This window comes from Hylaeus volcanicus, chromosome 1 (genome assembly GCF_026283585.1).
Source record: "Hylaeus volcanicus isolate JK05 chromosome 1, UHH_iyHylVolc1.0_haploid, whole genome shotgun sequence".
Lineage (NCBI taxonomy): Eukaryota > Metazoa > Arthropoda > Insecta > Hymenoptera > Colletidae > Hylaeus > Hylaeus volcanicus.
The window spans coordinates 25,803,135-25,830,440 of NC_071976.1; the positions used below are offsets into that span (position 1 = coordinate 25,803,135).

Consider the following 27,306-nt stretch of genomic DNA (forward strand, 5'->3'; position numbering starts at 1 on the left):
TTTCAAGATGCCTTCCAAGACGGTTTCAAGGCACGTTATCTTGGAATGGCAAGGGTAAACAAATTTTAGAAAACAGAATCATTACTTGCAAAGCCTCAATATTGTAAATTTCAAGATGAACCGACATAATAAAATATCAAACCGCGATAATCTTACATATTAATTCGCCCATGAAATGATCCAGACTCGCTGGCTCACCCTGCAGAAAATATCGTCGAGCCAAAAGGATCGTAGTGCTATGAGAAAAAAAAGAAGGGAATGAACCGAGGAAAAGGGCACGCGAGCCATATCCAGGAGGATCTGCTGCAGAGTCGGGCGCAGAAGCCAGACAAAGAGGACGCGCAAGCTGGGTAGCAAAGTTTCGAGAGGCGGATGCAATTCGTGGCGGAAGCGATGAATGATCGGCAACAATGGGAGTCAATCAGTTGGGCGTATTCACGTGAGTGAATCGGTTCGATTATCCGGTACGAGGCGATCAACGGGGCAGCATCAAAACCGCTTTTGGATTTGCACGGTCGCGACGAGCGTGTTTCGTCGAGTGATTAGGCGGTGGCGGCCAGTAGCCAGCCTCGCCTCGCCTGAACGTAGCAACGACGTTACCGTAATAGGGTCCGATTAAGATGCAAATTCGGGGCTGGGTCTCCGCCCGACAATTTAACCCGGTAACCAGGCTAATATTAAATAAAATGCAGGCTGGACTGCGGCGTCGGTCTAAGGGGTGTGGAACCAGAAGGGAGAAGCGCGGGGAGAAGGGTGCGCGCCGAGGAGGGTGCCTTCGGAGCTGTACCGGGCGCTTGAAAGCCGGTAATTCTCATTTTGAGAAATTGTTATTAAATTTTCTCGCCGTTCCCTCGCGCGTCTGTCTCTCCCCGTTGGCGGTTCCTCCTCCTCTTCTGTGTCTTTTCAGCTTCCGTCACCTTCCTCCCAGTCTTCGTTTCTTCTTCGAAAGAACCTTTTCCCTCCGGATTCAAACGACCCCCGAGGTCTTATAAACCGTCTCAAAGAGTCATTTTTCGCGGAAATTCGCTGTTAAGTAACCGCGGTGGAAATTCCCAGGACTTTTGTCGGGGAATTTGCACGCGGCGCGACGAATAATTAATTCCGAAAAGCTCATCCTTTCGATGATCAACGTTAGCGGATGATTTTGCAGGGTTTGTTAGGTAGCCGTAATTGTAATGTGAACGAGGATGGTTACGGGGTCTTGTGAATTAGTTTGGCGAAGAATATTCTTAATGTATTCAAATCTTTAGATATTTGATTGGCCATTTTCTTAATTGAAGAGTTTTAGTAAAGAGAAAAAGAGAATAGATGAAACTTTGATGAAAGATGGAGTATTCTGTAGGTAAGACTCGGTAATGTAGAACTGTCGGTTGATATTTCAGGTTACGCTGTTGATACTGAGATAGAACACTGCACACTATCGAGTCTTATCGGTTGAATACACTACATTATCGATAGCGAACTCAATCTATTCTACAAAATTATACAACCAAACTTCAAGTAAACATTGCAACCTGTGGCCTTTGAATGAGTTAAGCTTCATGGTAGTTCATACTGCTTACTCTAGTATTACTTTCGAATAAACAATTTTATGTTTTTATTTGGTTAACAATATTCTCTGCTTACATCACCATCCAAATATTTATTACTTTTTTATGTTAAACTGCTAGTCCGTGAAATGAGTAGGGAATACATTTATAGTATATTTCGGCTACATTTAAGAGTACTTCATATCACCGTTCACGCAACTATTTTCACGTCCAACGTTTGCTTTTCAAGGAGCAAACCCAATTATTTGATCTCGTAAAAGTTATCCGCGCAAATTTCAAAACCCCTTCCCCGACCCGAAACTTCTGCCTCTCGGAGCCAGGTTTATTACCCCAAGAGTAAATTATACGATGCTCCAGGCGATCCCAATTTCTTCCCCCGCAAGTTCCCGTTCTTGATAGTCTTCTTCTTCGTTTTATTTATTATGTTCTCTTTTGGAGCGAAAATATCGGTTCCGACGAGCAACCCTCGAACGTATTAATTCGATAGCCGCTAAAAGCCAACCCTACCTTCCCACTGGAATTTTCGTTCGAGGACGCCCTAGCACCCCACCTGCGCGGCCTTTGTGCCGCGCAGATACCGTGGTTACTTACAGCTAATGCGAAAATAATTAAGTTGAACTTTAATTCCCCCTCGCGTCGTTCGCGCGGAATTTCAAAGTGACGGGAACACCAAGCACCTGTGCATTTTTAATCGCGCGCATGCGCGCGCGCCGGCCCGTTGGCTCGCGCCCCGTTACATTAGGTAATTGGGTCACTAATCACCTACGAGTGTTCAGCCCCTCGAGGGGTTGAAAAAAAAAAAATCCGCCAGTTTCGAGGACCGCCGCGCGAACTTTTTAACGTCTCAAAGGGGAAATTTTCGCGTTGGGCGAAACATGCGGGGAAACGAAACGCCCTTGAACCTGACCAATTCCGCGTACACAAACCGCTGAAAGTTTTAATTCGATGTCGCAAATTTCTGAACCGCGACGCGGATCAGCGTCGAGTGACTACGTTTAATTGAGATTAATGGAACGAAGGGGATCGATTCTAAGTATCGTTGATGCTACTCTTTTTTAAGTATTAATTTAATGACGCATCGATGATGTGGTTATTAGAGACTAACTGGAGAAATAGGTACTTTGCCATAGTTCACGTTGAATGGTTAAAGTTTGTTAACGAATGTGACTTCACTCATGAAGTTTAGACTTGAAGTTTTTCGTCCTTGGGGTTGTTTTCGAGGAGAGACTGTAACTTTTGTTTTGTATAAACAAAAAATGGCCAATTATCCTTTTGGTATCGTATCAAATGCGCATTAATTTAAGATGGCCAATTCTAACTCTTGTTACAGTCTAGTCTACAAACAAAGGAACACAGATAACAAAAATAGTGAATTAATTTTGACGAAATACATCAAGTATTCTACTGTGGGACGAGATGAAGTAACATCAAACCTAAATTATAAATTTTTCCTACCGTCACCAGAAATCAATTAAGAATTAAGCTACCTTTACATTTAAACAAATTCGTTTCCATCAACATGTCGTGGTTACTTCAAGACGAAATTAAGGAGTCAATTACGTTTTCAACGAATCTCGGCATAACCTTCCTCTACACGTCTGACAACAAGCAACGCGCGAATTCCCTCAGGAAGTCGGTCTACATTTGTCTTCTGGGAAAGTTCTTCGCAACCTTCGGGCGCAGTTGGAAACTTTACCCAGCTGCGACGACCGTTTCCCACTTTTGAAATCTATCGCGAACCAGGGATCTCTATTAATTCCGACTGCATTACCCAACGTCCCCCCCCCCCCCCCCCCGCCGTCTCAATTTAAAAGCTGAAACAGAAGAGCAAATCATCGCGACACCTGACGAGACCCCCGTGCATCGACGCAGATATAAATTGTATCGCGCACGGCGATTGATCACGGCCTTAATTGAACCCTATGAATAATGATGATTGCATAACGAGTACGAGGATGGCGACGGTTGTAATTATCAGCTGTTACGTAACGACTAGGGAGCTTTGAAACGGGTATCTCGATACGTAACCTGGAAATTGTTACGTGGCGATTTGCGTTTTGCGCCCCTGAAACCGCGATTAGTCGCGTAACTCGAGAATACTGAATAGCAGGATTAGTATTCCGCGGGTCGTGGTACGGGAATCTTGATTCGGTAGTAGCTCGTGCTGAAGAAACGCGGACACCGGTGATTGCGTCACTTGAATCTGGAGTAACCGTAGTCGGTTAAAAGCGTGATTTAATATACGAGAGAATTCAAGAAAATGTAGTCGATAGTGTCGTAGTATTTTATGTAGAGCGAGCTTTTTGTGTCTTACTTGATTACAGTTTTCATTTTGGGGAAGTATTCGTAACAGACCCCTCTGGTCTTTGTGCAGGTGTAAACAAAAAATTCACAACTTGATTATTTGGACCTCGTTCAAGCAGGAGCTATTTCATCACGCTGCTTAAAGTAGAAATTATTAAATGTATCTGGCTTTAATACGGCTCCTATCCTTCTTGGAATAGTTTCGTATAACTTTCGAATAGTTCCAGTAGTTTGTTGGAAGGCTACTCCTCCTCGGTGTCTTCTCCAAAACTGCTCACAGCAGCTGGATGATACATAAGTCAGAAGGCTGAGCGAAGAAAGATGTTTAAATTTATCCTGATGCTCGTCAAACTGAGATTGAACTTTACTGTGCGAATCATCTTGAAAACGGAATCAGTGAAGCAGTATAGACCATAATACTCTGTCTGTATAAACTCGAACTCGTTTAGAACTAGCAGAAGTTCTGTATCACGAGCGAGGGGTTGAGGGTATGAAAGAAGACGAGGTACCCCATCAATAAGATAGAGTGTTCTGTAGGTAAGAACAATGTATGTATTCTGTAGGTAATAGCTCGATCGCTATAGCAAATTCCGCTGCTGATAATGTAGAACGCTCTGTTGATAAATCCCTTGATGAATCAGCGCTCTACATTACCAAGTCTTACCGACAGATCAGATTACATTATCAACAGAGTACTCTACCTTATCCTCGATACCATAAATGCCACATTCAGCGCAATCAACCTATTTGAATACTAATTTACAGTTATAGAACCAGGCCATCTGAAACAGTTGGAAGTATCCGATCCAAATGCTACGTGTTTATATTATTTCATCTATCCTCCTACACTGTAAACTATCTCAGAATCCTTCAGTCGTCGAGGGAACAAAACGAGGAAATTGTCGGTAATTCGCCGAGCTTGTGCAACGATTGTTGGAGATGACTTGGTTGACGACGAAACGCGGTGAAAATCCTTTCGGTGACAACGAAGGGAACGCGCGACATCGGGTGGGAATTATTACTGTAATGACCCGCTGCCAGCCGTGAATTTCATCGCGGCCCAACACGCTTTAGGGGCTGACATCGTTCCGTCGAGCGACGTTGCCCGCGACGGAACAAATGAAAACGTTAATTTGAAATTCAGCCGAGCGATCGCCACTTCCGCGAGCATCGGTTAACGTTCGTTTAGCGGGATGAGAGATGGGTCCCGCGCTGAGTAATTTCAGTCACGATAAGAGACATTCGCAGTGTCATCTAACGGGTCGCGGTTAATTTTTCTAATTTGTTGTCGCGAGGCCTGTTGAATGCTTCGAATGGTTGAGTTTCCCATGAACTCGGAAAAATATAGTCGTTTGGCTGATGGAATTTTTATGGGTGGCAATTGAACTTGTTGCTCGCAATTTAAAAAGTTAATGTTCACAGGATTAGTTTTTAAGAGGAGGAGTTAAAAGGTGGACTGTATCAATAAAAATATCTTCGAAGCTTTTGCTATAGTTGAAACAAATATCGTCTACTCGAGGCCACTTTTAACGACCAGTGTCTTAATTAAAATTAAAACTTTGTTCTGACACCAAACAAGAGCCTTGGTTACTACTTATGGAAAGTAATGCATGCCACCACAATAGACAATTAAAGGAGTACTCTCAACAGGCCTGTCATTCGAACTGTCTGCTTCCAATTGCTAAACATAGAGCAGTAGAATAATTTAAGCGACCACGTCTCGGTATCGACTGTCTCTATTATTATCCTGATTGGTCGTATTACTGGTATCAGCTACTTGGACATTGTACATTAGGGATCTAGAATACACAACACGGCCACTGTCACGTACCTAACTAACAAAAGGTCGAAATAAAATGCATTGGAGTCTCAAGATTCCTACCCTCGCTTCTAATCCCCACTTTAGCACCATATCAGCTGCTTCCCCTATTTGTGTTACACAAAGTGAGTGCCCATAGCTTTACACGAAGGATTTTGAGACAGAGTAGTACGTGAAGCCAAACAGTATGGTGGGGATAGCTCCTTTGTAGCCTTGGGCCAACTGATTTCACTAGTTAAAGTTCGCGAAGCTCGTACGACCAGGTAGAAGGTAGCAACACAGAAGCCCTCGTGCAGTTTCAATTGTTTCGTTAATGGAATATTGCTGCATACAGCACCTTAAATTGAAACTGCAAACAATGTTTATAACAATTCTTGTCGTCAGCTAAGTTTCTACGTCCATATACTAAGTTTGATAATGGTTGAAACGAGGATTAAGTTGAAATTTTAGTTGTAATTTGAAAGTTAACATTTTAACGTTAAAGTTAAAAAATTGTATAAATTATGGTAGGGTACTTTAGTCACTTTCAAGTTCAGTGATGCTTTTTTACTATTCTTCAAGTTGCTGTTAGTTTTGCTGAATCAAAGGTACCCATTTGGTACATAATCCAATCAACATACTAGCTACCGAACTTATATTATTCAGAGTTAACAGGATTCCCGTACGATGAATGTTCATAATTCTCCTCGTGGCTTGGAATACTGGAATTTGGGTTACCTCCTGCGCCGTTCGTTAGCCGATATTGTCCTCTTCTTCAGAACCTTAGAGCACCCTCGAAATGTTCATCGAAAAGTCCTCGACCTTCTAACCCATATGCACCGGCTGTTCCTCAAGTGCAGTTAGGTGACCGGGTTTGTATCAGAGTATGATCGTGGAACAGCGGTCTACCGAAAAACTTCGCAACGAGTTGTTAATCAAATTCCACGGGAAGTTGAAATACTCTTCGGGGACTACCATCCTGATCGATGAAAAATAAAATGAGAGTATTTTGCACCCCGTTTTTGTTCCTCTTGAAGATGGATCGAAGTTATAATTAATTATTACATTGCCTTTTGATTGAATCGAAACGTTTCGACCAGCATGAAACTCATCAAGAATAGAATAATAAAGGGTCTCAAGTAAGAACCTGATGCGACGTCATACTTTTTTGTATAAATATTTCTTAATATACTTGAGAGTATATGTATTCGTGTGTTTAAAAGTAAATTTTGTACGTTGCATAGTTTTCATGCTAGATATTTTTAAATATTGGCTTGCTTGTTGGAAAATCAAGACAGTTTAAACTCTCGATACAAGTCACAATGAAAATTACAGAAATTTTTCACATTTTTCGCCAACTTATGCTGGCTTTTATACATATAAGGAAACCAGAATATATCCAAATACATTTTTGTCTAATTGTAAGTCCCTTAACCGATTCTATTAAATCTACTTCACTCGTGAAGGCATTACTTAATTACATAGAAATCTATTAAGAAGTCTCCAGTTTGAATACACTATTTGCAACGAGGGTCGAATTAATCGTTTCTCGAATATGAAATTCTCCATCGCGCAAATAATTTACTTGGTAGCATGGGGGGAGGCGGTATGAACCCCCAATGGAGATTCGCATCCGAGGATCCCAAATATCAAGCGCAGATATTTAACGAATTGCTTCCTGCCAACGTAAGAGCCAGGGATTGCTTTCTTCCTTTGCCTAGCAAAGAAACCGCGAAGCAGACGGTAAAATTTTCTTCAAACAGGCAGAGTCGGGCGCTGCGGGCTAACCGAAAGGACACGGTTCGCCCTAAGAAGTAAGGATTACAGAGGCACGCAAGCTCGAGGGTGGCCAAAGCCTTTGTCTGGAATTGCTTGAAAACCGGCAATGAGAGCGACCTCCCATCCAGACCAATTACCTTCTTTCCTTTCGTCTTCCTTCGTCCCCCCTTCCTCTCTCTTTTCCCTGGAGGTGTCGTGGCACTCATCCCGCGGAAGAAATTTCGTTCGCGTTCAATTTTAGCCGCGGGATAAGGGATAAATGCCAAAGTCGTCCTTCTCGTTCTTCCCCCATTTCATTTCAACGTCAGATTCCCACCTCGGCTCTTCCGCTTACTGTTGCGCCCGCCTTTACTTTGCTTTCGCTGCTTACTCCATCGTCCCCCAAAAACAGGCTCGAAGCGATCGCCTTGCTTTCGAGTATCGCCGCGAAATTATCGCGAAACGGTGAAACGATTTTTCAAGTCGTAGAAAAGGGACTGCTTTGGTGGATATTAATACAGTCAGTCTCACAAATATTCGTACTCTCTACGTCTGTTAAAGACGTTTGTTTAAATTAAATAATAGGTTGTTATCATAAGGATTGATATCCTTATCATTACCACACACTGGTAACTTCGCTATATGTTGTAATAGTCACCATATATTATCATTAGACTGCGGTTTCGATAAATTTATGATACAAGCTAATATGACAAATTATATATATGTTATATTCAACATCGTATTACATATATTTTTTGTATGTTTTTCATAATATTTTATGCTAAAAAATGCATTAAATCCGCAGTCCAATTATCATGTATAATGTAATTAAGTTGAGACTTGCATCTACATACGCAGATTTATTATAATGGAAACCAAGTTGAGTACTTAGAAGGTTGGTAATTTAACCTAGCCAAGTAAATATTTCTACCTAAACTACACATGTACAATCGTTGCAGACGATAGAATATAAAGGCATAGAATTAATTTCTACACTTAGTACATTTCACCCATCGCTGATTCAGCTTCGTGAAAAAATTTCCCATTTCAAGATCAACAGAAACAGCACTCGTTCGCAGCGACAGGGAACACGGTATAACGAAATAATAGCGTCAGATAACGCCGACCGCGACGATTATAAGATGAAGTGGCAGTTTCGAAGCGGGCAGTTGGCCCTCGCGAGCGGAAAAGCCAGTCCCATCGCTCCGACCGATTTCATTTCAACCCCCCCCAATGGTGCATGCCTATTCCTCTCGACCGTCCAAACCCCGTCCACCCCCGTCTGCAAGCCCTTTTCCGCGCGAATCCCGGCAGCACGATTCATCACCCATAACAGTTTTCACGAACGGAAAAGAAAGAGAGGTGTAACGCGGTTCGTGAAAGGCGAATTGCCGTAAAGCCCGGCCGGAAAGTTGAAAATAATAAATTGTCTCCATTAGTAGCGGACCCGCTCCAACTGTCCGTCCAGCCGTATAACCGACTGCGAGTTACATTTTCGACCAGTGGGAGAACGAACCGGGGAGGGCGCGGGGACAGAAGAGGGCACTTTGTCCACGGTAACTGCGAATTTCGTGGCTGTCATCGGTGATAATTTTTGTCTGTCCCGACCTCTCCACCCTCGCGCTTTGAATCGTCCAATCGGGAACACCGATATTTATGCACGAATACAGTGCGAGGTGGTGAAATAATTTTGTGGAAGGGCGAAGAGCAACGTAGGAAAAAAGGAGAAATAAGGGGAGGGAGATTCAGTTTCTGGGGAAAAGGAAGAAAAGGGGGTTGAACGTGAATTACGGGCTGTCTTCTGGTCTTGATGGGGTATTCTGTGGGGTACGGGGATTTGTTGTTGATCCTAGATCTGTTCTGGGGACACTTTTGAAGTGGATTTTAGTGATTTAGGGGATGGGGGTAAGTTTTGGGAAGGATGTAGTTTTAGGGAGGATGCAATTGGCAGGTTTAGGACGAAATGCTGAGATTTTTAATATTTTTGATCTTCAGGGTTAAATGTATGTCTAATGCGCTACTATTTATAATTATTGAGAGCAAAGGAATTGAATTAATGATGAATTTGCTTTCATAACGATCTCTGCTCTTCTAACAGAAATTTCATTTTAGCCGTAAAGAAGGATTAAAATTCACGCAGGGAGTTTGCAGAAAGATCCTTAATCATTTACTTTACTGTCTCTATACTTATAATATGTTCATCATTTCTCATTCTACTCATGTAGAAAAAGGTGACAGACTTTATTTGACTATTAGTTTTATTTGACACTTGATTTGAAAGTAGTGTAACGATATTTGAAACATCTACCGTGCTCGTGAGAAAGTGAACCGTAGTTCGTTCAGATTCGTTACACATTCTGGAAACAAATTGGGAACTTTTAATTCCGCGTGATGTACCGCCGAGCTGCAGGTACTCTCACTTCAGGCGGCTGATCGATACCGAGAGTGAAATTGAAATTGCCCGACGAGATATCGGTCGCTGGAAAATCCATCGCCGTGGACATTACACACGAAGCTAAATATGCTTTTTCAACTTTAGACTGGATAACGCGTTGCCCTCGACAAATGTGGAAAACGTGTCGCTGGAAATTCCGTGATGCCGGTGATCCTTCACGATAATGAATTATTATCCCTATTTTAAGTCTCGAGGTGGCCTAAAAATTGATAGATTCTGAGCAAGAACTTTTTGATATACTATCATTTTCTTCTGGCTTCAAAATTATTTTTAATTTTTGTTGGATTCCTTTCTTTGTAGCATATAAATTTTATTAGACGCTAAAATAATTTGACCAGATTACTATATACGTTATTACGAATTAACCTTAAAAATTAAATTACATTAGTACAAGAAGAAAAATAATTCAGTTCCGAAAGGTACAACATAAAATGACGATTTACGATGAAGAACGGCGACGATATCCATATGCTTTGCCTTTTATACACCCTATTTCTAACGATAACGAGTTTCACGATCGTGATTGATTACAAGCGTAATCACGAGGTTATAACGAAAGGGAAGTAACGACCATTTCAACCCTTGGTTCGTAGAACGAAAGGTCGTCTTCGATCCCTTGCCTCGCGGAATAGCGAACGCGTTCGTTTCTCGTATTTCGCGGGCGAAATAATTCCACGCGTTTCGAATCTCCAATATTATCTTGATTATGCAAACAGATTCTAATTGTCGTTGGTAGCGCAGGTCCGGTCGCCGGTTACACGGCCGAGCCGTGTACCAGGCCAGCGTCGAATTACCAGAACGTCCAACTTTAAGCATCCCGGCCATTGCTCCGCGCGCGTAATAACAGAGCACGTGAAGTGAAGTTCCCGTACACAACACGGAAGGAATTACTGGCGCTGCGTGTTGCAATTTCAAATGGCCGGAATACGTAAGGCTGTCTTGACTGCCGGGGGGACAGCGGAGAGCGTCGAGCTAATTGGCTGCCAAGTTGTAAATTGGAGCAGCGCTTTACGTGCTCGCGACGCTTCCTGTCACGAACTTTTGAGCCTTTGATTATTTTCCCAGCGCGAGAAAACACGTGACACCGTCGACGGTTCGCTATGAAATCCTGCGAGACGCAAGGGTTACGGCTATAGACTTCTCGGGACGCGACTAAACGATCAGTTCGCAGAACGAGACGATGCCGAATTCTCTCTATCTTCGTGTCACGCATCGATGGCCGACGAAGCCTGAACGGAAGACAAAAGGGGTGGAAAGAAATTCGATCATCTCGCAACGCGACAATTAGCGACAAGTTCGACGAGTTTGCCCGAACACATATGTTCATTTTTATAAATAAAATAATCAATTAACGATGGGTTCCTATTGCTGGAATATTAGATGGAAGATTTGTACTAATTTTGGTTGCATAGTTGACGTATACAAAAAATGAATATTAAATGGCGTGATACTATTGGGTTGACCAGACATGGACTTTCCAGACAACCCAATATTTCAATTGAATAAGAATTTTGAATACATAAATACAGGTTTTGAAATACTATTAAAATGCATATAAAAGATTATTGACCTTAAAGCCTTGCTACATGAGATAAACTATGTACAACATCGAAAATTCTTCTTCTTCAAACCTTGGGAACGCGAGGTCTAATTTTTCCGTAACGAATCTAACAAAATAAAGGACATTTTTCTCCAGGGAGATTAAATTCTCGGAATTCCGACGATGTGGTACCACTGAAAGTTTCTTTTAACTTTTCATCAGCATTTTATTCCGAGGCAACATTCCCAAGATTTTAAGCAGAAATATGTTCAATAATGCGCATAGCTTGATTCATGCTAGCAGAACAGCTACTAAATAGTATGTTCGACAAACGGTAAGCTTTAAAAATTTGCTTTGCTGTCAGATAATAATTTATGGCCGTTGAGGCTAAGCAAATAAATATAGATCCAAAATTAAATTTAATTAAAAAATTCATGTTTAACGATGAAACTTTTTAGTCTAACCTTGCTGCCGGAATAAATATTCCTTTGCTTTACCAAGAGATCATAACAAGGCCAAAAGATCGCTAATACTTTGATACTATACGCTAACTTCAACTAAGTTTACACGACCTAATACGAAGAAGGATATTAATCACCCAGGTCGGGGCTTGTTTGCGCTACCAACGTTCTGAAATTCAACGGCATTTCAGAATTATTCCAAAGAGACTAGCTAGGCACCGTCAAAAATCTTAGATACAAAGTTCGTTCAGACATAGGTGTTTGTACCCAAAATAAAATCCACGCAACGGAGGAGCTTTCGTTTCGATGGATACCCCTTCGAGTAAATCACGGGCCGCGGTTCGCGGGGATCGATAGAATTCGATCTTCGAGCGGATCTACCTCTCTATCTTTCGATTCCCGGCGCGCACATACCTGCCAAACCGTGTAAAAGAGCCCACTTCGCGGCACAAAGAACTTCTTCGATCCATGGAGTGCTCTCTTTGCTCGTCTCCCTCTTTGAGTATATACCGCGGGCCTCTTTCGAGGGCTGCACACGGATCCGAATGCAGTATCGCGTGAAATAAAGTGTGCGTGAAATAGGAGCATCTTCGGTGAGCCTTCTCGTCGCCTCTCGCCCGCGCAAGAGCCGTGGCTTCGAAACACGCTCGCTGGACAAATTGCGCCGACGGATGCCATTTCGCCCGAATTAATGTAAACACAGCGAAAACGCTGCAGCGTGGTAAATTGACGCCAACAAATTAGATCTCCCGTCGCGGAATGAACGGGAGCCGTATTTCGATCGTGACGTGTAATTATTCGTTGTTCTTTCGTTCGCCCGAGCGCTCGTGCGCTGTTATTTCGAGTTCGGGCGCATTTTTCGTTTCTTTTTGGAGTTAAGTGTCGAGCGGGCCATTTAAGCGCGAGCATTTGGGTATTATTGTCACGTTCACTGGCACGATACCCATATATGGGTGACAAGGATTTTCACTGAGGAATAAATAAATATATTCTGAAAGCGAGATGTCGAAAAAAATTAATTTGGATAGGATTGGTAAATTGTCAAATGTTAGACCATGTCATTTCTAATTATATAGAAAGAAAATTCCTCGTAGGAATTTTCACGATTATTAGTATGGCAGCTAGCGTGTTAAGAGAGTTGCTTATTTTCTAAGTGCCGAATTTCAGTTGAATTTAGTCAATTATTATGTATTGAGATTGAGTGAAATAAATAATAGCTTGACACGTACGTACATAGATACAAACAAATGTCGGTAGGTTTAGCGTTAAAGTCGCGTTTAAATACCTCCGAAACAACATATTCAAACTACAGTCAGACTCAAAATATTACAAGTAACCAATGAATTCCTTCCGACGAATGACGAATGTTGTTCAAACTGCGTCCCCAATTTCCAAAACTCCATACAATCCAGTGAAGCACGCACGAATTTTCAAACTGTTATAGCATCACCGATATTCAAAATATCAAATGATCCTTAAAGTCGCGTTTGAATACCTCCGAAACAGCATGTCCAAACTACAGTCAAATTCAAAATATTACAAGCAACCAATTCCTCCCGAAGACTGACAAATGTTCTTCAAACTGCGTCACCAATTTCCAAAACTCCATACAATCCAGTGGAGCACGTACGAATGCCGCTAGAACAACGTGGCCAAATTACAGGCGAATCCAAAATGACCCAGAACGGAGTGACCCAGATACGTTTGACGTGGTGCACCGCGCATAATGCGCATTACCGGGTCATGTAAAATCGTATCTTTCCGCGGCGCCCGGAGCAAATTCCACACGAGCGTAAAGGAAAGAGCGAAACAATGAAATATGGCGCCGAGGGTACGTGTCCGACATGTCTGGGGGAGAAAAAAATGAAGAAAGAAGAAAAAAAAAAAGAAGGACGGAAAGAATTATATGAAAAGACGTCTGCACTTAATTTCAGCGCTAATGAGATTACACGGGAACAGTGCTTTATATACCCCTCCCTCCCTCTCGAGCTTTTGGTTTCGTGTAAGTTAATAAACGTTAAAAGCGAAACGCTTTCCGTAGCTGCAGAAACAAAGATAAGTATATTAAACGGATTTCAAGTGCTTTCTGTTGCTGCGGCAACAAAGATAAGTGTATTAAACGGATTTAGTTTCGAGGATGGGAGAAGATGACGAGCCACTTTGTTAATTGAGTTTTGCCCTTACGGCACCGGGGTTGTATACTTCTCCTGGGGGTATTAAATGGCGCGAGCTGCATTAGCCTCGGCCATCGACAATACACCCCCCCCCCCCCTCTCTCTCTTCCTTGCGCCCATCGGAAAACCGAAGAATATTAATTACGTTCCGCTTCGGGCAGACGGTATTCTCCAATTACCGAGCTCGAGACAATTAAAAATTTTTATCGGTACAAGAACGACGAAGATTAATTGATACCTTTCTCCCACTCCCCCTCCCCCTCCCCCTCCCCCCTGCCCCTTATAATTGATACCTTCGAACTCCTTCGTCCCAACGTCCCTCGAATCGTCAACAGACGTATCGCATCGGAAGAAATTTTCGCCTCGTCTCACTCCAAGTGAAACCCTTGACTTTAAAAACCGACCGCCGGCTCTCGGAACTCCGCACACAGTAATTATCTCGACTTCCGTGAACTCCGCAAACTTCGGTACTACGAGATTCAAATCGAATCGCAGAAACTCGACAGAATGTCGCTTCTCTACATCTGGTACCGACATTACTTGCCGCTCGAGCGAATCAACGTAAAACGCGTCTCGCCAAGAAGCAAGTTTTGCGAGTTCCTCCTCCACGAGCTCCTCGACCGTATTTCATCGGATTCTTTCGTCGTCCAACCTTCCACCGTTCGTTAACCCATCGAGCCTTTCGCGCCTCGTCGTTGATGATACTGTAATTTGTTGCGACGCGAGTGGTAACGTGTGAAATCTTTGGCAGAAAAATTTCTTTTGCTGAAGGTAGTTTTGGTGAAAATAGCGCATTTGAGTTCATAAAAATTCATGAGATCCGTTTAAATTCATTTCCTTTGATGCTTGACTTTTAGAATTAATTTGTTTAGTTCTTCAGTGAAAAGTACATTAAAATAAAAAGGGGTGGAGATATGCAGGACTCCACTATACCTAATATTCTCTGTAAATTCTTGAATCAATTTCAAGAAGATGTTTCATTTAACAACAAAAATGGCCTAATCTCCCTGATTCTGCTGTATATAAAATATTAGACGCAATTCGTTTAAGAAATATAAGTAATAAATGTACACACAACTTGATGGTACGAACAGCAAATATCGATTTTCCTCATAAAAATCGTTTCAGAATTTAATCAAATATTTGCTGTTTCCAAACATATCTATTTGAAATTGCAAATATCAGAGTTCATATATAATATTGACCGGGAATTTAATATTAATACCGACCAAACAGGCTACAAGTATCGGGTAAAAATATTTTATGAACTCTGCTGCACGATATTAAATTTGTAAGTTACTTGCTCGTCCTAAACTGAATGTACCATTCTAAGGAGTAGCTGTTCCATTATACTTCATCATTTCTGACAAAAGTAAGTTTCAGATCATTTATGTAAGAGAGTTTATGTTAAACAACATCTCTTTTCGTACCAGTATTCATCAAGTGTATGCCCAAATTATTAATTACATATTTCAGATTATTAATTGAACGTGCCAAAACCAGATTCCGATAACTTTGAAGTTATTATACATTTATGAAACTCTTAAGTATTAAATCAGTGAATATATAAACTACTATATTTAGTTTTAGACAAACGAGAAGAAAACCGAGAAGAAAACTTTATGTATTAATATTATAACTGTACGAGACTCGTTTCAGAGAATATCGCAGTCGATGCACTTTTCAGAATTGAAGCTATTGATTTACCAGTTATAGTTCCTACGAATGAACGTGCCAAGGAACAAAATGCTGATGTAAAATTACGAGAAATTCTCAGTGGTACCACATCGTTGGAACTCCGAGAATTTAATCTACCTGGAGAAGAATGTCCTTTATCTTGTGCCATTCGGAAAAATTAGGTCTGATCGGGATAAAGTTCAAAAGTTATCGAACATACAGCCTCGCTATCTAGGAACTCCACCATTAGAAACAAAATAAACTATATACGTTATTACAAATTCTTCTTCGAATCTTAGGGATATAAGATTGAATTTTTCTGCGATGAATTTTCCAAACTAATATGGTCAAAAATCATTCAAACAATTGATACTCATCGATGAAACTTTCCTAATTTAACGCTCTTTCTACCAAATAAATATTTCTTCCCTTTGCCAAGAGATTATTAGGGCAGAAACGAATCACTTATACTAAGCAGTAACTTCAGCAAAAGTTTATACGACCTAGTATGAATAAGGATATTAATCACCGAGTTCAGACTTTTTTGTGCTGCCAGCGTTGTAAAATGTAACGACATTCCAGAATAATTCCAGAGAAAGTTGCTGCCCTCGATCAAAGGTTTTATGGAGTTCATTTAAACATTACTGGCCCTTTACCTAAGTTAAGGGGATCGAATTCTGTCCCGTTGTGATTGATGGATTTATCAAGTACCCTGGGGCAATGCCTACCGAAGATACAAGTGGAGATACAGTTACAGCTTTCATGCACGTTCGGTGTCTAGATTTCAAATACCGGTTACCGTCGCTAACCAAGTTGTCAATCTAACCGAAAATTACTCGAAAAGCAATACCAGTCATTCCGAACAATATAAAAATTCACATTTTTATATGTATGTTCAGGTGAAAAACAGAAACACAGATTAAAGTACATTTTACACGTTTTGACTTCTGAATATTGTAACGCGTACTGCATTTTTTTATATTATATATATCCATGTATATTTGTACACCGCAAATACTAATGATCAAAAAAAAATTCAAAACAAAGTCTTGTACCATTTCCAATTTTTCAAATTCCCCCCTAACTTGAAAAAAGGTAACGCACTCTAGATTCGAATTTCTAATAAAATCCAAACAAACTTCATTTCTGTATCGAAAATTCCAAATCGTTCCTCGGGGAAAAACAACGCACCCGAACAACCGAAAACGCCTAATGTTTTTTTTTCGTACCAAGCACAACGCAGATCGCTGAAAATCCAAACGACCACTCTCCCTTTTCTTCCCTGCGCGGTGAACAATACGCGCGCAACGGTCAATGTTTACGGGCGACCAATCAAAGGGAATGTCGAAACTTGGACGTGCACGAAAAACTTGATACGAGATAAAATTGCAGATTAAAACCGTGATGGTGGATACCGTATCGCGGATGGGGTGAAGGGGACCAATGACTGAAAGCGACGCGAAACTTTTAATCTCTATCCCGTTGGCAGCAGCGATTCCAGAAAAAGACGAGTCCCGACCGGGCACTCGTACCCCTCAACCCTCTCCCCCTTTCCTCCCCCTCCGCCCCGCGAAGCCCAGTTTTCATACGTAGACCGTGGATAGTTAAATTCGTTTCATTTCGATTTTTCCGCGTCGATTTTTCCGCGGCCGCTATTTCGAACTGACGTTAAAAGGTGGTCCGCGGATGCGCGCCTCGATCGAGCATTTTATGGCACGCGTTTTGATGCGAATGCAATTTTGCCCCAATTCCAGCGCCGCGAGAATGCATCCGTTACGCAAGCGACTAGCAGCTAAACAGAACGCCTCGGTATCGCGAGCATTATACAGGGGTGGGCCCTCGAAAGTGTCACTGGACGATTTTCTCGGAGAGCGGTGGGAATAGGTGAAGAATGTTTTTCAAATTCAAGGGTCGTTAGGCTTAAGACAGTAGTTGATGAAATGAAGTTTACTGAATACAGTGGGTTTTGCGTGTTCCGAGGAAGAAATTGTGAATGGAAGGGACAGTGTTTGTTTTTCGCATAGGTTAGGATGTGGTAATTCTTGTGGAAGAGCTGGAAGATCGATGGAGGGTGCTTAGAAAGGGAGGTATGCGAAATTTGATCTCTCCTCGTAAGGTGATTCGCTTTAGATTTGTTTGCATTGGAGAAGGGAGTGGAGTCGAATGAGAAAAATGATCGGAATTAGGGGGAAACAGTGGTAACGAGTAGGATAGAGCTGTATTTGGTGCTCGAGGGCCTTCAGAGTCCCTTCTCAATGATATACAGTCAGTTCCATAAGTATGCGTACCTTCTATGTTCATTGAAAATCTTTGCCTAAATTAAACGATAGACGTGATGTTTCCAAATAAATTTGATCATTATAAATATATACATGTGTAAAGTTTATTCACGTACATATTTATAAATACGAATACTTATAGGATTGACTTGTACATAGCCCTCGTCAAACTTGAAATTGTTTAAATTGTCTTTTTCTCTCGTTGGATCCGCGGACAAAACGTTTGCTACGAGTTCCTGCTTACCATTTCTATAAAGTTCCTCTTGCAACAGTGCATGCAAGTGACATTTCTAAACGACATCTCCACTTACACGCAAAGGAATTACAGTCTGCAAATTGCACACGTCGGTTCATTCGATAAAAAAAAAAAAAAACAAAGAACGAAATGTTCCAACAGAGATGGCCCCGCTCCAAATTAATGAATCACTGCAAAATGTTTTAATAAACAGCGCCGAGTATATTAAGCGCTGAGTGCTGAAGACACGTGAACACGGCCTCCCACGCGTGGAATTAATTAAACCGAACGCATTGTCCCCGCGGTCCATTCACCGGGAATATCTATAAAGCAGCATCGAGCCCCGAATGGACTCATTACGAAAATTGTCGCGGATCTCCGTGAACCTTGCGCTACCGGTTCATCAAGAGAGGTCTGATTAAACGACGGTTCGAGGCGACCAATAGCGAGGCAAAACCCGCGAAACGACGGTGGGGGGGGGGGGCGACGGAGGGCGAAGCAAGCTTGGGTATCTTCGAAGGGAACGAAGGACGAAGGACCCCGATTGGAGGAAGAAGAGCCGACAGAGGGAAAGAGATTGGAAAGAGAATCGGAGATAGGGCAGCGGTGGACCCCTCCGTCCTCAAACCCCTCGTTTCGTCCTGGTTTTCGCAGTTTCTGGTTAGCTCGTCCGAAAGGAAAGCCATTGCAACACCTTACCGGCGTTTCTGCTCCACGGCCGCGGTAGTTACCAAACCGTGGAAAGGAGGACGCCAGAAGAGAGGATAAAACGAGCGGAGGGACCGACGAACTAATCAGACTCCACCAATCCGACTCGTTTCCCCGAGGAGGATGCTTCCTCTCGGTGGACAGGATAATTTAAACTTTCCCTGGACGGACCGACTGCCGCGTATCTCGATCACTCGGCTAAACAGAATTAGATACGAGCATCAAATTCAAACGTTAACCACCTGACCGCTGTTCCCCGACGAATGCTTTCTGTCGGCTGCGACCACTTCTTACTGAGACGAGCCGTTTGTGAGCGCGTTTCGTTCACCGGACGCCCGCTCAATTTCGGCTGGCACCTCCTGGGATTCGTGTAAACCGACACACTGTCGCTGCTGATCTTAATCCACTGGGTACCAGATCGTTGTAACCCGTTCCTTTGGCACGGAATTCGTTACAACTGATACTATACCGAGATTTAGGTCAGTAGGTGCTTTGTTGAGGAAGGACTTGAAGAAGCTCGTGTTGGAAACACTAATTCGTCGTTTGACTAATGACGAGTTTACTGAATTGCAGATTCTGCAAACGAGGTCGCTGTATGCTAGCTTGGTTCGTAAACTGACACCCTGCGGTTACTGCTAGGGCCTGATGATCTTGACCCAATGAATAACAGACAATTGGTCCTTGGATGATGAATTTGTTAGAATTGGTACTGTACACAGCTACTGGTCAGTCGGTGGTTTTGTTGAAGAAGGACTTGAGGAAGCTTTATTGTAATTCGAATTCGTCGAACTTTGACTAACAATGAGTTGCTGAATTGCAGAATCTTTAAACGAGGTCAGTATGTGCTGACTTGGTTCTATAGACTGTTGATTTGGACGCGGGAGCAGATTTGAACTATAATACATGACCTTGCTGTTTGAAGCTTTTAATACAAAGATATGTTTAAAGCTGCTTCTCTATGCCGAAATTTGACTGATTTTAGAGTCAAATAGAGATAGATTCCTATCCATTGATAGGAATTATTAGTACACATGTATTCAGAAATATGTACATATATCGTAATGAATTATGTTGCTCTTTAACATTTTAACACGTTGCCCGCCACGTCACCAAGAAATTGGTGACAGAACTTTCCACTTTGGAACTAAAAGAATCAATTCCAAAGAATTGGATAGAATTCGTGAATTTGACGACATTAAAAAACGACGAATGTTAAATTATCCAATCTTCAATAGTTTCGAGACAAAATTTTAACATCGTAGAAATTTTCACGAGTCTTAGCTTGGCAGCCAACGTATTAAAGAGGAAGATTTGGAGTGAGAATTTTTTCTACTTATTGATTACAATGTTTAACACGTCAGGACTGAATATTTATGTGTACAACAGCTGTGTAAATCATAAACATTATGCTGATACAAAGAGCACAATTTCTGTAAACGTGTTGGCGAAGGATACAAAGTAGACAAGACTGCGAACCACTGATTTAGGAGGAAAACATTCAGAGAAAAGAGACTTATTAGAAATTAGCCACAGTGGCCGAGCTTTGCGCATGCGCATTCTTTCCGTCAGCAACGTGTTTGTAAAAATAATATATTTGTCAGAAAGTTTCAACGTACAAAGAATATACACCACCTCTCTTTACCTGAATTACGTTTGAAGTCAGACAGAACCCGCCATAACAACTGTGTTACAATTTTCACCGCGACTACCGACGAATTAGAGTGGAATTTCCTAACTGCTTTAATAAATTCTCTTGCACATCACAGTGAATTTATTATAAGGCAACGAACGTAACGAGTAGATTTAACAGAATAAAATAGAGCCCAGAAATAGATCAATCAATCTAAAATTTATAAGTTGAAAATATTTTTGATTTCAAATCAAGTAAACGAACTATTAAATCAAAATCTTCTTTTGTGCCGAAGAGTGATTTTATATTCCAATAGATTACATATGCAAATTTTTATCCTACATGAAATGGACGATCTATCTACTGCGATTATGGGTAAAGTGGCACAACTTTCGGGTTTGATTGCGGCGGAAATAAAAATTGAGGCGAAAACATTTCGGAGTTGAATTTGAAGTTGGCGTGAAATAATTCATCTGCCGCAACGCAATTTTGTCGGGAGCGAAAAATTAAACGGCGGTGTTCCGAACAACGTGACAAGATAATTTAAACTTTCGTATACAAATGTCATTCGAGTTTTGTTACTGACTGGGTGTTGCTAGGAGATGACGCTCGCGTACGCCAAGCGTTCGTGGAAACAGAAATACGCTCATGGGACCCGTTCAAAACTCGAATCAGCATGTACTCCACTGTAACCAAGAACCACGACACCTGGATATGATTGATGAACTTTCAGTTTTCCTTTGGGCTATTCCCATATCTGTTTCTGTTTATTTGCTCCGCGAAAGACGCTCGTGAAACAAGGTTTGTCAACCTGTTCACTGCTGAATTAATCAGAGGTAGAAATAGCTTGTGTTTAATCAATTTCACAATGTATTCTTTGGTAACGTACAAATATACTGTAGACGTTTATGCAAATCTTGTAAACGATACAACGTGTCTTGTTTATGTTTACACGTACTCATAGATTTCCTCATAAATGCATTCAAGCATCTACTTGCAAATGTCGACATAAATAATGAAAATATTTATCTTGTGTGCATGTGCACGAAAATGTATTTCTTTATTTATATGAAAATATTGTATGTACGCATTTACACTTACAATGTATCATATTTCACACGTGAATCATAATTAAAAATAATGATTGAAATATTAGAGTCTAAATAATAGATCAATCATTCAAGCAAACCATTGTTTACATTATATATCGTATATTTGAAAATGAACCACATGAAGGTCTCCAAAGAAAGACAACATTTATTTAGATACCCTCGACTTCAAATTATGCAACGAAAATTCCTCATTTCAACGCCTATGACTATTCTAGCGCCAATGAATTTTCACCAAGTCGCACCTTTGCCATTTTCATCGTTTCCGATTCAAATCCTGCCTTCGTTCTGATTTTCTGTATCAGATTTCCGCCACCGCGCGTGTCGCTCCTATTTCAAAAGGGCGGTTGCAGCCACCCGCTGGCCCTTCAATTTTTTCCTAAATGTTTTTCATACGCAGCTGGACAATGTTTTCGCGGAAACACCCCCCCCCCCCGGTACAAAAAATAGCGCGCCAGCTATCTCGGTTCTATCGACTGCAAATGCAAAAAAACAACGGATCCCCGGGTCGCGGCGCGTTTTACAATCGAAATATCGATCATCGGGCCGATACATCGCCAACGATAAATGTCTGCGCACGGCCGAGTTTCCAAGGGGCATGCGGTTCTCTGTACACAGAACGCGGATTTTCGGTGACGTTGCTAAAGCCCCGCATCAACAAACTCGATCGAACTTTAGCTCTGTCTTCCGGTCCGTTCAACCTTCTCCTTCCACCCCCGTCCATCTCTCATAAAAGACACCCGAGATTCGATCAGAGATCAAGTATAAATCGGCACATGGTAGACAGGAAATGGCATTCGTCGTATTGAAATCAGAGAACGAGAAGTCGAAAATCAAACGAAATGAGGTAACCTAAGAATTTTTGCATGAGCTTGTAGGTGAATGTTTCTGGAATGAGGGAAAAATTGCGGAGGGAGAGTTCGAGAAAATTTCGGGTTGGGAGAATTAATGAAGTGTGAGGTAGGCTTTTTGTAGATGTACTCGAGTTTTTACTGATCTTTTAAACTTATTTAGTTATTTAAAATATTCGCAATGAAGCTTAAAGAGTGCGATGTAAAAATTTAGATTAAGGAAGATCGAAATAAAAATAGATATATATTTATAACACATGTATTGTCAGCCATTTCGACGAGGATGGGCACAGATCAAACTTCGTACTAATTTTTATTAAATTTTTTCCATCTATAGATGCATTTAGAAGTATTTCAATAAACACAGTACAAAATTACAAAACTCTTCGAAGCAAGATTCTCTATTAAACCCTCTGGACTACAATTTATTATAGGACCGTGCGTGCCATATTCAGGTAAAAAATTCCTTACACACTTTCATACGACATGTATGACTCGTGCTTTTCATGTTCGATTCAAATTCTATACCACCAGTCTCACACGTTGTTACTGGCTATAGGGTTAATCTCTAAACAATGAAACTTTTGATAATTTATTTTCAGATCCTTCTAAAATCAAAATGACCCCTCAAAATCAACATATCCACTCAGGATAGCATTCCAGCAACACACAGATCAAAACCAAAGAACTCTCGAAAGCACCGTGCATACATTCAATTCCTAAACATCCGAAAGTTTTCAGAATTTATTTAGCGTTTCCCTCTCATGCGTCCTGATTATCCCCCGTTTAAACGTGTCAGAATTCAAAGCCAACGTGTTCGCGATGCGGATCCCGTGAACTGGCGCGTAACTTCGTCCCCGTTCGCTCTAACAGAAGCAAAAATTCACCGATGACGACGCGCACGAGGCAATTTAACTTTCACGAGCGGAGCCGAATGCGAGCTGCTGCTCGACGCGATGGTTGATCCGCTCAACGTCAGAACCTTTTGACAGAAACGTCGGTAGAAGTAGTCAGAGAAAAAGGCATGCCTCCGCCGTGGGTTTTATCGCCGCGCCGCTCCTAACGGAATACGTTATTCCCTTAACTGGTTACCAGTCAAAATTTGTCTGACGAAACGAATCGGACCATCCGCCGGATAGTGACGGTAGAAATAATTTGACGTTCCGGGGATGATATCGATTCGTGCCTAGTGAACGGGTGTTTACGGTTTAATGATGCGCGATACGGGGGACGAAAATGGACAGCAATATAGCGGAAAATATTGAACGATCAACTACCCAGGACTGAGATTAAAATGATTCTCGTTGCTCTTTTAAAATGGTACAACTGATTCGATAGGGAAAATTCATCGGGTGATGTATGATAGATGGTAGGGGTTGCGTAGGGTTGGAAAGTTTATGATGGTTTGATGAGAGCTTTCAGTTGTGTTTTTAATATTTGCCTTAACCACCCTTTTAAAATCTACGTACGAAAAGTTTTATTGTGAGTATAGTCAACGTCTCTGTTATCCACATGTTTTTATGAGACTTATGATTATATCTTTTTTTTTTTTTTTTACCCAAATGAAAGGAATGACAGTGAATTTAATATCCTATGGGGAACAAATTTTAAATTCTTCAAATTTCATTACTCTACTGTAGTATGAATATTCTCACTGCTGAATTAATCAGTAAGTGGTAAGAAAAAGATTCTGCACTGAAATACTTTCACCATTTCTTTTTACCACTTATTCATATATATTTAAGAATTATATCTATAAGTAAAAATTCTTATAAAATTGACCAGGAAATATCAATGAATCCGTGCACAGTGTTTTCTTTACCTACGTATGCGACATGATTAAAAATATTCGACAATTTTTATAACTTTTATGTAAGCTTTAAAGAGAAGCAATATTATTTTAGAAAGATACATATTCCGCGTAATTTGGCCAACCATGTAACACAGAGCGTTCAATTCGAGCAAAAATCTCCGCCACCACGCATACGGTTATTAATATTACTGATCGATAATGTGAAGAAATATTTGCCTCCACCCCGTCAATGAAGATCAAAACCGAAGCACGATTAACACCGACAAATGGAAATCAACACGACCTGTATCGGCGCGTTACGCCCCCGAAACGAAATGTAATGGTGAAATTTCACTACAGAGAAATTTCATTTCGCGCGACGACCAACGATAAATTCGTGAAACGTTTACAATCGTTCCAGCGTGAAAAATCGATTGTCTTCGTTTCGTTTGTGTTCCGTGTATTTTCAAGCGATACGCGACCTTTTTGAAACCCATTAATCCACGATGTCCCGAAAACAGGACAGTACGAAATTTCTAAAATTACGAATAAAATGTTTGTCGTTTTTACAATGCAGGAACGACACTGAAAAATGAGCCCAATAAGTCAATTCCGTCCTGTAAATAAAAAGAGATACCAACTCTGGTGGTTTTTGGAGATAAACATTCATCTTTATGTTCCTGATGAAAATTATTCAAATGCTCTCAATTCAAATATTTCTTCTACGAACTCGTAACTAACGAATTGATGATTTCGAACTTTAATTTATTTTACGTGGACTGTATCATATTTTAAATTGCGATCGAAACATATCATAGAGATTTAGCCCATAAAATTAAATAGAGAATTCCGTTGCTCCATTTGCGTAAATATTCTATTAGTTCCACTTGAAACACTAAATGGCAGGCACTACTAAAAACTTCCCTATTTATTATACTACTCTAAAATATAATATTTTCTAATTTTTCATCTGGTTAAATCAATATTTGCAGATAAGGATTTACATGAAACTAGAATCGATGCAATTTTTATTAATAATTCCATTAAAGAGTAGAAATATGAGAATTTTAACAGTGCTTTAACGTCAAAGCGCGACAACGTTCACCTCCGTAGTTAAATAATCGTTAGGCACGAAAATGTCGCACATCCTCGCGAGGCGTATCGGTGAAAATGAGTCGACGATTTACGAGAGTGCCATTGGGGGCGCTTAAACATCTTTATTTCGCTGCCATTTCCCGTGGAAATTTATCGGCGGTCCGTTCATTTTTGCGTGTCCCCCACAGCTACAAAATGCTCTCGTTAATCGAGGGGCTTACGTCAATTACGCTAATGAGCGCCGGCAACGATCACGGACGGCCAAGGATATTATTAGCAAAATTAACGTTTAAATCAACGCTTCGTTGCCCCCTCCGCGAATCCGTTTCGTCCTGAAATTTCCCCGTTTACATTCAGCATCGAGCGCTGAAACCATCCCCCCATACGAGTAATCAAATTGAACCGCCATCTCTTTTGCTACTCCGAACCACTTTCTGGCGCATCTTTTCACATCGCCGGTTCCACGATCGAGTTTCCCGCGATTATCGTGCACTCTACGTCGTACGGGTCAACCGGGAGGGGGTTATCAATATTCGGCGACGAAGCTCGAAACGATACGAGCCACCGCATGCGTGGAATATGGATTCGATTAAACAGAAACGAATAATATACTCACCGCCCCTCGGCGTGTCGGTGGGGCCGGAGCGTTGTCGCAAACCTGAAAAACAGAGAATGAAATGTTTAACAACGGGTCCGTGTAAATACTTGTTCGCAGTAATTATTAGGAAATGTGCTCTATTTGTAAGAGCTCTTAGAAATTCTTGCTTTAGTTTATGGGGTTTTTGTGTATTTTTACTTGGGCACTATTTTATGTAGTTTCTGGGAATTTTTATACCGTTGTATGGTTAGTGTACCTGCTACTATATAGCACTGTTACTATGCTACCGACTATCCGTGATTATTCAATTTAATTTTTTTTATCATCATTCATTAATCCAAGTCCATATTATTTTTTGCCTGCGGTAGTGTCGATATAATATATTTATACTTGAGGAGGACCCCACGAAAGTGGAACCAAAGTATCGAATTTAATCTCAATTTTACTTCCAAACCCCTTATTAACGATGAATCTTCACAAGTTTGCAGTACCAAATATAAGATAAAAGACGTAAAGTATAAGTAAACTGGAGAAAAAGTTCAAAAGAAATTTCACGAAACTGTTTAATAATACTAAACACACAAGGACAGACCTCAATGACATTTGTGGATTAATGAGAGCGTTAATCGTGATCGTCTAGGCGTAAGATACGAATAACATTGCAAATTCAACGTATCGCGTGCAGACAAAACGGGCCAGAAGAAATTGTTCCCGCGAATCGGACGGGAAACAGGGACGCAATCAAAACTTTCGAGTTCCACGTAGGAGCGTTTCGAAGCTCTCAGGCCTGAAAGGCCTTCCGACTCTCGCAGCTTCCTCCCTCCTCTGTCTTCCTCTCAACTTCCCCTAATGTAATGGCTAAATTAATTTTCAGAAATACTCGAAAATTACCGCGAAACTTGCCAGGCCGTAGCAAGTACTCGAGATAGCGCGCTCGATCGATACCTCGAGGGGCTGATGCACATCACTCGCGTTTTAATGAGTCTCATTTTTTAAACAATTAACAGAGGACTCGTAATAGGGAACGGAGGAGCGTCTTTCTATATCAAGTAAATTAAATTAAGATTCTAACGAATTAAATAATATAATATATACTGAATATAATATTTTCTTTGCTGCTTCAGTAGCTTTAAACTCTTGCTTCCAGTAGTGACGTAAAAGTACTCGAATCTCAACATTTTCCATGATTTTACTGAAAGGAAAAAAAAATTAAACGATCAATAAATCAACGTAGCTAATTATTAAATACGAAATAGCTTTTCAAAAGCTACAAAATGATACATAACACT

At 41.1% G+C, this 27,306-nt stretch overlaps 1 protein-coding gene across 1 annotated transcript in view; it reads right to left on the bottom strand.

The window, feature by feature from the left end:
• LOC128882458 (B-cell receptor CD22) overlaps positions 1-27,306 on the bottom strand; it is a 451,951-nt gene that overhangs the window by 291,254 nt on the left and 133,391 nt on the right. The window contains exon 3 of the mRNA XM_054134062.1: positions 26,036-26,077. Within this exon, the coding sequence (XP_053990037.1) occupies positions 26,036-26,077 (42 nt within the window). The remainder of the gene's footprint in view (positions 1-26,035; positions 26,078-27,306) is intronic.